Genomic DNA, 12570 nt, shown 5'->3' with positions numbered 1-12570 from the left:
ATAAATTGAGGTAATATTGTCTGTTTGGTAAAAGACCAATAGTAAACTACATTTAAATGATTAGGTTAAATCATTTTTCCTTTTGAATTTTAAAGTGATTTTACTTTCTGTTGCCTCAGGCTCTGAGTTCCTTGGATGAAGATGATCCTAATATACTTCTCGCAATACAGTTATCACTGCAAGAATCTGGGCTGACCATCAATGAGGAAAATAGAGATTTCCTTGATAATGAAGCATCCTTAGGAGCAATAGGCACCTCTTTACCTTCCAGGCTGGACTCAGTCCCCAGAAACACAGATAGCCCTCGGGCTGCATTGAGTAGCTCTGAGCTGTTGGAACTCGGTGACAGCCTCATGAGACTAGGAACAGAGAGTGACCCGTTTTCAACTGACACATTGAGTTCACACCCTCTCAGTGAGGCACGAAGTGAATTCTATCCCTCATCCAGTGACCCTGACTCAGCTGGCCAGGACACCAACATCAGTGACAATCTTCTTGGCAATATCATGGCTTGGTTTCATGACATGAATCCTCAGAGTATTGCCCTCATTCCTCCAGCGGCTACAGAAGTCAGCACAGATCCCCAGCCCCCATGTGTCAAAGATGGGTCAGAAGGTATGCCAGATGTGGAACGGGTGCCTCCAGAAGAAGAGTCAGCATTTGAAGATGCTATAGTCAGTGAGGGTACAGGAACCCAAACAGAAGAAGAAAATCCTTTGGGAGAAAATATTCTGGCTGGGGAAGCAGCATCTCAGGCTGGTGACAGTGGTAATGAGGCAGCCAGCAAGGGGGATGGTTCAGATGTTTCAAGTCAAACAGTTCAAACCTCAAGTGATTGGCTTGAGCAAGTACACTTAGTGTGAACTGCACACCTCTGGACTCTAAATGAATGGCAGGTACAGATGGTAAAGTAGTGGAGTATGCTTTCCAGAGACTTGATTCACTTAATTCCAACTCAATTACAAACCACTGATACTAGGATTGAATACAAAGGAATTCTCTTAAATGTTAGCTTCATTTCTGATTCTAACCTTAAAGGGAATTTCTTTTGTATTTAATTGGATAGCCTTTCTCCTTCTGCTGACAAAAAGAAGTGCAGAAAGAAACACAATGGAATAAATAGGTTAGATTTCACAGTGTAAGAAAATGCAGTCCTCTGTTTAGCCTGCGGTCGGCAATACTTAAATTGAACATTTAAAGGCTTACGCCCTAATCCTTGGGTAGTTTTTCCTTTAAAAAAAATTGTTTTCTTCATTCTAGAAGTTATTTTGGACAGATCTAATCGCATTTCGTTCCTCAGTCTCTTTGTGCTCTTCATTACTATCTTCTTTCCTTTTTGTCTGAGCAGTGTGACTTGAGGTATCCCAGGCTTCTCTTTAGTGCTACATCTACCACTGTGTAATTAATTTTAATTTTCATATGAATCAGATTTCTTGTCATGTCTATTTATAGTCCTCTCGTGCCAAACTCTGACTCGTGCGCTAACAAGGCGTGAAGGTGTGTGGTGTCCTCGAAGGCTCCAGGGCAGTCTCAGTCTTCTCCGGAGCAAAGGGTGCCACTTGGTGGCAATGATATTCCAGAATTTTATGGACTTGTTGCCATGGAGACTGCATTTAAATAAATGTAGCCTGTAGCTTAAGTTAACTAAACCTAATGCTGCTGTTAAAAACAGTTTATTTTAATATTAAAATACAGTTGATTAGCAACAGCGGTGCTGTATTTTAAGAGACACTTTATTGAAAGTGCAATCATAGTTCTTTGTTTTCACAATTTTACAGTGCATTCTAATTACTAATGGGTGCAATTACTTTTAATGGTAAGTGTTTTATAAAATAGAAAAAAGTGGAGTTTCCATGAGTTATAGTAAATCCCACAATTATTTAAAAATTCAGTAAACATCCTGCGCAACATGTTACCGTGCCTTTGCCTAACCTAAAATGGATAGTTGCCAGTTAAATAAGTAATTCAAATTTCAGTGTCTCTTCTGAAGTAACTATGTTATGAATTGCAAAGACCTCCATAAAACCACCCATGGCCTTGCCTTTACAGTAAATATAACAGCTAAATGTTGAATCAGTTTGTTTGCCTAAGTAGCAAATGCTGACATGTGTTTGTTCTCTTGCACAATACTCATTTGCTGTGTGATTACTGTTTAGTGTTGAAAAAAATCAACTTCCTAGTTATCAGTGTCTTACTGTGAAGAAAATACTGGTCTTAGTTGTAATTAAGATACAATGGTACAGTGCGTAATTAAAACTAGAGTAAAATGTTGGAATGGCTGTTTTACTTACATATTATGAAAACTAGCATAATATAAGCAAAATAGATATGCAACACTCCATCTAATGTTTTGCCAGATTCTTACCAGAAATCTACAGATATCAAAATTCAATACCAAGTTTGTACAGGCAAGTCCTGGGCTGGGTGAAAGGTTATCTTAGTATGAATATCCACATGAGTTGTAATTACGGCTTTTGATCACTTTTTTTCCCCCAAGAAATCTGCTTTTGGAATGTTCTTATACTTTAAATCCATATGGCTAGGACATTATATGACAGTATTTCATATTCCCTGGGTTCCCCTCAGATAAACTGTGTGCCATGGATATCAAAGGTCCACATTAGTTTTTTTATTTCCTCAATTAAAAGAAACATTGATATCAATCCCCATTACAATTAGTTGGGGAAAATATTAACTTTATCTACAGTGTATTACTGTATATTAAACTGAAATAGTCCATTAAAGGATTTTTTTTATAGACTTACTTTGGATTAAAAATATAAACACCAATCAGTTTTTAAACCAAGTTGTAATTTTTTGATAGAAGGAGCCTTTATATCCCATTGAGGCTCCTTGCAAAGCTGCAGCGAGGTGAGAGTGCTGGGTGTGAGGAGTGGGCGGGCTTGAGGGTGACAGGCTCTCCTTCCTGGCCCCTGTGCAGTGCCCTTTGTTTCTGTGCTGCTCTCTCCTGAGCATAAGAAAGAACCGTTATCCAATTTGTATTTCCTTGGTACATATTTTAAAAACAACACAGTCATTGACTTTACAATTCAGAAATAAAGTTTGGCAAAGCCTATTTTGTAAACAAGTTAATTTTATAATGTAAAAAAAAAAAGAAATTACTCTAACCTTGACTTGTTATTTGCACTTTCATAGTCTATACTTGATACATTCCCACTTTATATACAGTAGGATTCTACAGACGTGTAGATGTTTGGCCAAATGAATGCTGTTAATAATATGTAAAATTCTTTGATTAAACATTTATTACTTAAACTTCACTTTTGTCTCATTACATTATAGACTTTGTTTTAATTAGTCAGGAAGCTGATTTTCTTCCAATTAGATTCCCTCCAATATGATGGGATTAATTTGGTTCTTTCATGTAATTGATTAGTGCCTAATATTTTTTAACCAGCCCACTTACTGAGCATTTTATACACCAAAGATGAGCCCCAAATCATTGTGTGACAATGTGTTACAACATTGTAACTTCAGTGCTCCGTTTATTTTCATCACTGTAGTTTCAGGAGAAAAGCGTTAAAGATTTTTCCTTGAACTCTCTAATAGAAACATACAGAGAAAGAATTTTAAGATACCTGAAGAAGTTGCTTAGGACCAGAAAATTTTTGATGCCTTATGGCTAGAAACACCATTAACTTACTATCCTGTCCCACTTGAGTTACCCAGACAGCCCTTGGCATCTGAGCCTCAGGGCACATAGCAAGTTCCATGCTCCCTGCTGGTGCTGCATGGCGTCTACCAGGGCTCCCTTCAAGTCATGTTTTCCTTTGTGCTTCCTTGTGTGGATGTGAAGCCTAACTTCTCATGTTCATACGCTGAACTGTTCTTTAAATGTTGTTTACGACAGTCATTGATCTCACTTTTGTTCTCTTTTTAGTCCTCAGACATTATCAATTTCCCTATTAGGAATTAAAATCTGAGGCTTGCTGAAGTTTGGTTGTAATTTTGAAATAGTTACAGCTAGTGTATCTGTTAAGAGTAAAATTTTAAAATCTAAATAGTGAATACAATTTTGGGAGTTTTTTAAGGCTGAAATAAAAACTCATAGGACAAAAATTTTCATGTGCTCAGCTCCTGGGCTGAGTGATACTTGGGACCTTGGTGTAATTGCTGGGTCTCTTCCTTAGCAACAGTGTATGATGCCTTTTCAGTTGTTAACCACCTTCTCACCTGAAGAGCAGATTTATTTCTAGAAAGATATGTGACTCTAGTATACTACATGACTGTCCTTATTTTAGGAACGGACAGTAGTCATAGTTCTTAAAGAAAGATCGTCTGTTCCACATAGGACTACCAGGTGGCTGACAAAGTGAGGGTAACCAACTTTTGAAGGAATTATTATTCTCCAGCTTTTGACAGAGTAATTTGAAAATATTCTGAATCAGATTGTATATCCTCTCTTAGCCAGCATCAGTTTAAGACAGGCTAAGAGAGATATACATCAAAAAGCAAACAAAATACAATATAGAAAAAGATAATTGTTGGACAAGGTAATCCAGTTTTCCTGGACCTCTTATGTGCCTACACACTTTGCTGGGCATGCCAGCACTGCAAGGCCTGACATTTTTGCCAGTCCCCTTCTCAGGCTTTATGTAGCTAGTTAACCTTGAGAACAAGGAGCAAGCTAGCTATCAAAGCAATGGATTCCTCACCCTCTGTTCCTCAGCCACATCACAAACGCTCCATCCCAGCCCGTTACGTTGCCCCTGTGGAACTAGCGACAAGAGAACTGACAAATGTGCTGGTGCTCATTTTGCATGCTAGGCCATCCGTGATGAAATTTTTTGTTTCAGACCTGGGAGTCTTGTGTCTTCTGTCAGCATCCATAAAACTGTGCCAGCTACCTTACTAGTTTGTAAATAGGGTAAAATCAAATTCCAAACCTGATAGTTTGGGCAGTGAGGGTAGAATGCTGTCAGAGACTTCATTTCTGAAATTGGAGCCATGTGCCATATTTGGGAATACATGACTTGCTGGGATCTATCTGGTAGTGAATGCTGTCAACCAAGTTATGGCCAAGGGGTGTGGAAGAGTAAGGATCCCTACTGTACTACCTATTACTGAACTGGAGTCTAGCCTTTGTTTAAAGGCTTAGTGATTAGAGCTATCCAAGTTGTGCAGTTTGTTACTAATCCCTGCAGCCAGGCAGAGGAAGGAATATTTTCATGAGGGAGTCAGGAGTTCCCGTGGTCTTATCTGAAAGGCAGTATGGCTGTAGCTCCTGAGTCAAGGAGTCTCCAAACGAAATAAATGGAATCAGCAGTAAGAACCTTGAGAGCTGTGGTAGACTAAAGATGTTACAAGTCACTGGGTTGGGCTACAAGCAGTTGTAGCACGTTCAAATGCAAAAGTGAATGCAAAGCCCTACCTCAAGATGCAGAGCAGATCACCCTCACAGGCCTCTGACTTAACTGGCAGCCAGTTCACGGGATGCAGAAGGTGCCAAAGACAGGTGAAACGGTGGGTGCATGAAGAAGAAGCCCCTGGGCCCTCATTCTCTCTGGATGCACGCAGGCATCATCACAGCCATGGCAGAGGTAGTTGTACCAGTGTTCAGGCACTGACCCTGGAGCAAGGGGCTAAAGGGAACAAATAAAAACTAACACTTGAGTTTTCTCCCCAGAGGCCAGCCTCCCCCCGCCTTTGCAGGATCTGGCACATTATTTGCTGTCTGCTGTAGCCAGTGTGGCTCACACATTTTAGATTGCTCAGTTGGGAAAAAGACATTTGAACACTCTCCATAGTGGGGAAGGGAGGCTTCCTTTGTGGACAGCCCTTTGGGTGATTGAATTTAACATATTCTATGTAGTGTTCCAAACCCAAATGTCTAATGAGATTGATACGCTATATACCCACAAGTACCAGTCTCAGTTTTCAGTGGGGTTCAGCTGTTCAGGGCTGCTATATGTAGAGGTGATAATGAAGCAAGTGAATCGTTACCCAGGTGACCTCCCTCTCACCCATCTTGGGTGGTCTGGCAGAAACTAACGAATCCCAGGAAGAGAGTCAGAAATCACTCTAGTTTAAGACTTAACTAAGGGCAGCCTGAGTACTCAGGCCACTTCCCAGCACAACATCGCCACCTGCCTGACAGCCACCAAGTTCATGCATTTTGAAGAAAGGCAGCTGTTAATGCGCTCCTAGGCCCTTACTGAAATGGAAGGCCTAACTGATGGAGGCCTTGTGACTCATCATGTCACTGGTGTGACATCTCCACTGTGGGGGGGGGGGTCAACTGAAATTGGAGAATTAGCATGGGCCCAAAAGGTCTTGTGAGTCAAACTGAAATGGTATATTAGAGTGTTAGAGTGCAGCTAGCCTGACCTTAGTATCTCAACTTTACACGAAAAAGTGGTGGTTTACTCCTTTGGGAGATATTTTATGCCCAACTTGGCTGCCTGAAGCAAAGCCACTGGCTTAGTGGTGGTGTGTGTTGGGGGGATGTCTCAGTTCACAGAATGACTAGGCTTGGTTCATTTGCTTGGCAGCAATTTCTACCAGATTGCAGCAAATTTTCTTATAACTATAGGTAAGATGATTCAAAATTCTATATGAAAAATCAAAGGAACTGAAATAGGTAAAACTATTCTGAAAAAAGTAAAGTGGGAGAAGTCATTCTACCCAACTTCAAGACTGCTGTAATGAAGACTGTTGTGGTATTGGTGGGGAGAGAGATACATAGACCTATAGAAGAGAGAATCAAAAATAGGCCCACACAAATATTAACAACTGATTTTGATGAAGGTGCAAAGGCAATACAATGGAAGAAGGATAATCATTTCAAGAAGTGCTGCTGGAACAAATGGTTATAAAATAATATGAATCACTACCTGAATCTCATACTTTTTATAAAAATTAAAATGAGTCATAGATTTAAATGTAAAATATAAAACCTCTAGAAAAAAAAACATAATAGAAAATATTCAAAGAAGAGAGTTTTCCAGGAACTTGTACACTTCATACCAAAAGTATGATCCACAGAAGAAAACATTGGTAATTTGGAGTTCATCAAAATTTAAAACCTGCTCTGCAAAAGTCTTGACAAGCTGAAAAGACAAGTTACAGACTGGGAGAAAATGCTTGCAAGCCAAGTATCTGGAATATATAAAGAACTCTCAGAACCTAAGAGTAAAAAGTCAAACAGCCCAATATGAAATGGACAAAAGACATGGCTAGCAAATAAGCACATGAAAAGATGTCCAACATCACTATCCATCAGGAAATGCAAATTAAAAACACAGTAAGACACCTGTCAGAATGGCTAAAATAGTATCAATACCAAATCCTGACAAGGATGCAGAGAACCTGGATCACTCATACATTGCTGGCAGGAGAGTAAATGGTATAGCCACCCTGGATAAGAGCTGGGTAGTTTCTTTAAAAACTAAGCATCTACTTACCGTATGACCAAGCACTTGAACTCCTAGAGTGAAAGTGAAAACTTACATCCACATAAGAAGAGGGCACAAGGTCTCTATTATTTTTGCAACTTCCTGTGAATCTGTATTCCAAAATAAAAAGTTAAAAAAAGACAGCAGACCGAATATGGCATGCCAGCTGTAGTTTGCCACCCCTTGCTTTAGAGCAACAGTCAGAGAAATCAGATGTTATCTTGGTGCATTATCAGCTGTCAGTAGTGCTCAGACTTGGGAATCATTGAAGATATCTTCAGCAGTTGATTCATTTGTTTCAAGGACTTTGATTAAGCAAAAGATACTGAAACTGGCAACATTAGTTCTTGATGGTAATGTCAAATATATGGCACAACATTTTTTGGCCATTGACATTCTTTGAGCCTATGAGTGCCAAGTGGCATACTCGTTTTCAGAAAAACATGGCTACCTGTGCACTGGCCTTTAACATGAGTGGTTTCACCACGGCCCCCTCATGGGTAGACAGATGTGCTCACCAAACCATGCCTAGAGGTAGATGAGGGAAGACCCACTTGGAATTACAAAGAACAAAAGTTAAAAAATAAGTTAGAGGCCCATCATTTATGGCAAGTATAACCTGAATTCATCTTTGGATTCCCTGCTCCCCCTGCAAGCTTCCGTTGCCTTGTTACGGATGTCCTGGGTTGATTTACAAATGTGCTACACATCACTGGATTTGAAACCACTCCTGACAGACTTCAAATTGTGAACTGTCTTCTCAAAAGACGAATTTCTAATATTGAGAATAAATTAAAGAGGCATTAGAATTTCTTTAACTGAGCCACCACCACTATGTGACGGCACATACAGTGGACTCACACAATAGACTGTGTGTGGTCGGGAACGTTGCGCAAGCAACAGAAATGTCCATTGTGGTGCTGGGACGGCAGAAACTCAAGAAAGAAATTGGCCAGCGTGCCCCTATTATGTGGGAAAGTTTTCTTGATGCCAAGAGAACATGCAAGAGCTGAATTTGCTTTCTTGCATGGAAATTAACTCACTGTGACTTTGGGGGTTTTTGTTTCTGTTTTTCTAGTTATGGTATTTTTTTTTTTTAGTTACATGTAATAAAATGTTCAAATTGCAGTGTACAGCTTGATGAAATTCACCATGACTTTGGAGCCAAATCCTTTGTCGGGTTGCGCTTGGTAATGTTTGTTAAGCTATCCAGACTCAGGAGCTCTAGAGTGTCTTCCCAGATTTTTGCTGGGTGACTTTAAAGTCCCTCTCTTCTACTTACATTTCACAAGTTACACCCATTTTCAGCACTTTGCTGGTAGTGATACCAGGTTATAAATACAGTAAGAAATTCTAAAGTAGGGGAGATAGGGCTAATCTGAAACAAGTAATCAGAAAGTCTGGTTGTGTGATTATAATGCTTGTACTTAAATTCAAATGTCTTACTTGAAATCTGCGAATTCACTTACATCTAGCAATTCTGAAGCTCCATGATAAAGGATCCTAGAGAGACCAGAAAGTCCATCGAATTTCCCCATCCCTCCCCTTGTGCAAGTCACCCATGCAGGAAATGACCCCTTGTCATCTTCATGCCAGACCCTGATGTGGTTCAGACTCAAAAGGCTCCTCTGGGAGTAATAGGTTGCTTGAGACAGAAACAAAGAGATGGTTTCAGAGAGAACTTGTAGGCAAAATTTGCTAGAATTGCCAAGTGTTGTATCTGTAAAAGATAAATAGATGGGTATATCTCCATAAGATTTCTTTATATGTTATGGTTCTTAAGACTCCATAATCTTTACTTTGCTGAAGATCCAGTTCAGAGTTGTTCTGTGTTTATTGTATGTTGTGATTTCTGATCTGGGCTCAAGTCTATTTCCTTTTTTGCAGCAAGGTTCTCCTCACATGGAGCCTCTCTCTCTTCTGTGGGGATAACAGGTTCATCTCACATCCAGAATCCCCCTTTGTAGAAGTGGTGGCTCTTTGAGTCCTAGAACCACTTGAACAAAGGCAAGGGGTATTTGGCTCAGCAAATCCTAGGACAGTTTCCTGACCTAAAGACTCTAGGCTTCTCTCAGTTCTGCATCTTTCCAATAGGCTGCAATTCAGATAACAAAAGGTGGGCAAGGGACATCTTGCCATCCTGGGGCTCAGTTTGTGGCAGTACACCATCACTAAGAATTTCAGAATTGCTCTTTGAAGGTTCAGTTCACTCAAAATTTGCTTCTATTGGCATCTAGTTTCCTTTAGGGGACCAAGGAAATAGCAGAAACTTTCTACAGAAATTGTTAGGGTACAAAGGAATCAGAACAGCTGTAATACAAATGTCTAGCCCAGCAGACAACAAAGATGGGGGTTACAAATTGTTTTCCCGGTCAGAGTTACTTCAGTTCCACACTGGGCCTCTGGAGAATCAGGACTAACCTCACTGGAAGGAATTAAACCTCCTTACCCAGTGAGCTTTTTATTCCCACAGTTTTGATTTTTCATTCTAAGTTTTGATTTTATTCTCTTTGCCTAATTTGCATTAGGCATCATAGCATCAAAAACAAACTATAGACAACACTAGCCCAAGTCCAGGTCTCTGGCCAGTTGATCCATGTCAGATTGGCATAAGGAGTTATGTTGTTATGACCCACCGTCACCACAGAATCATAATTCACTGTTGTCCCAAAGTGGAGCTCTCTTGACTGTGTCAGTTTTGAGCTCATTTGCGTTAATCACAGTCTTATCTTCTCTGGTACCCAAGCCTCTCCAGCTGACTCCCACATGCAGCCCCACGCAACCAGATCAAGCCTTCTCCACTGTCCTCTAAGCCCAAATCCCACCCCCGCACGGACTCTGCAGACCCCCTTCCTCCCTGCTTCCTTTGCTCACAGGAGGCTCTCCAGGTGAATGTTCCCATTCCTCTCTCCAGTTTTGGAAGAAAAGGGCCTTGGGCCTGTCCAAGACCAGCCCTCCTCTTATCCCTGCTCAATTCTGATTTTTCCCCACTTCTATACCTTCATTTCCTTCCACCTTCAAACATGCTCAAAATATCCCCTAACATAGGAAGTGAAAAAACAAAAATCAAAAAACACAATCTTTTCCTGCCCCTGCTGTTTCTCTCCCTCCAGAGGAGAAACAGCCAGACTCTCTTGGGGTCTGGCCTCTCCTTCCACACAACCATTCCTGCCTCCACGGAGTCTGGATTCTCTCTTCCCTGCTCCTCCAGATCAGTGATCTGGTCAGTGTCAAATCCGTGGAGCTTGCTCTTAATTTTATTGTGCCTTGACCTTTTGGTATAGGTTAAATTACACAACATCATGTATTCTCAAGAGCTATAACCCTAAATGAATTGTAGCTACACTTCAGCACCTCCCTGAAAGTCAGCTGGCCTCCATGATGCTATGGTCTCACCACTCTCATATTTTGGTCACCCACATGCTTTTCCTTCCTTCCGTCTCCTAGTTATAGCACCCCACAGTTCAGTCTTTGGGTCCCCCTTTTTCTCTCATTCCTATTTCATCTGTCCCCAGCCTCACCTCTTGCTTCTGTGAGGTCCCCCAGTTCTACGTCTAGGCCTGAGCTCCAGCTCCCAGCACTCTGTCAAGCTAACATTTCCTCTGTTTCCACATATTCAGAATATCTAAGTCCACATTTATCACATACCTCACAACTCCCCAAACCATTTCCTCCTTTCTTAAGATGGCTTCATTTTAGTAAGTGATAATTACCCACAGTAAAATCTGGGGCTTTCCTAGGTCTCCCCTGCTCTGCAGATGCATAAGTCAGACATCAACTATCAATCTTTTTTGTCTATTTTCATGATCACATACGACTAACTCATTCTACCCCATTTATCCTAGTTCTAACCTCTAGTGCCTTAAGTGTACTGCATGAGCTCTTAGACTGCCTTCCTCTCTCTAGTACTGCCCTCCTCTGCCTAACCCACCCACCGTGAGCAGACTGCATCTCCCAAGGTGGTGTTCACTATGGCACTGCAACCAAAACCTTACGCCTGCCAGATAGTCAGACACCCTACGCCTGAAAATTGAGATCCTCCATCATCTGGCACACCCTTCCCTCTACTTTTATCTTTCTCTCTAGCTCCCTCCTTGGACCTTGGACCACCTGAAGCACACCAGGAGTAAGCCTTTGTTCATCCTGTAGGTGTAACATAATCTTCCTGCTAGAGAAGCAGCAGCCTGGCCCAGCACTTGGGATTAGAAACAGGCAAGGCCGGGATGAAGCTGTAGGTTCATTTGGCTGCATTTGGGAGTATGGGCTTGTACGACTCAGTGAAAATTTTTCTCATCAAGCATCTCACACCAACCAGGTGTGGGGACTCCAGGAGGATTGTAGAGGTCATCCAATCTAGGCTCTCAGGAATGTAACCAACTGGCTATATAAGATTACAGATGTCAGTGCCGAGGTTAGAAGACTTGTTGGTTAATGGGCATGGAGTTTCCATTTCGCAAGACGAAAAATGTTTGGAGGTTGGTTGCACAATAACGTGAAAGTACACTACTGAACTATACACTATGGTAAATTTTGTTACATGTATTTTATCACGATTGAAATATCTTAAACATTATGGGACTGCAAAGGGGGCCAGTTGTCCCAGACAGTTAGAAGATCTGTCCTCTGAATTAAGCCCAGAAATATAGGTAGGACAGGGACAATGGCAGCCAACACTCTGTCCTGAGCCCTTCATGGACTTAATGTTAATCCTCTTTAACCCCTTCCAGGTCGATACTGTTCTTCTCTCCAGTCTGACTCTGGAATTCCAGAGAAAGAATTCATTGATTTATCTTACTCTTAAAAAAAAAAAGTCAGATGCCAAAATACTCCTGCAGATCAAGGGAAGAGAAAGAAGTAAATACAGGTTTCTGTACTCAACTTTATCATTTAGAGATGTGGTGTACAGCTTTAAATAGTGCCTGCAAAACTTCACCAAAGTAATGTTGTCTTACAAATGTTTGTGAAGTATGCAGTTACGACACTCATCTTTTGAAATTTTAAAAATCAGAACTGTTCTCTAGGAAGTTTTGCGATGTAACAATGGAACTAAAAATCTAACAGCTACAGCTACCATCTACTGAAGGGCTTGGTTTCACTTGACAAAAAAAAAATAATCAGTATTTAAAAAACATTTTTCATGAAAGATGAAGATGTA

The 12570-nt window shown here is 40.8% G+C and overlaps 1 protein-coding gene across 6 annotated transcripts in view; it reads left to right on the top strand.

Annotated features, from left to right (window-relative positions):
• ANKIB1 (ankyrin repeat and IBR domain containing 1) overlaps nucleotides 1–3281 on the top strand; it is a 162541-nt gene extending 159260 nt beyond the window's left edge. For all 6 annotated transcript variants that reach the window (XM_037019878.2, XM_073238842.1, XM_037019877.2 and 3 more), the window contains one exon: nucleotides 120–3281. In XM_037019878.2, coding sequence (XP_036875773.2) covers nucleotides 120–863 — 744 coding nt within the window. In that variant the 3' untranslated portion in view covers nucleotides 864–3281. The remainder of the gene's footprint in view (nucleotides 1–119) is intronic.
• Nucleotides 3282–12570: the final 9289 nt, after the last annotated feature.

This window comes from Manis javanica, chromosome 6 (genome assembly GCF_040802235.1).
Source record: "Manis javanica isolate MJ-LG chromosome 6, MJ_LKY, whole genome shotgun sequence".
Lineage (NCBI taxonomy): Eukaryota > Metazoa > Chordata > Mammalia > Pholidota > Manidae > Manis > Manis javanica.
The sequence above is the reverse complement of the archived record's forward strand: the minus strand, read 5'-3'. Positions and strand labels throughout refer to the sequence as shown.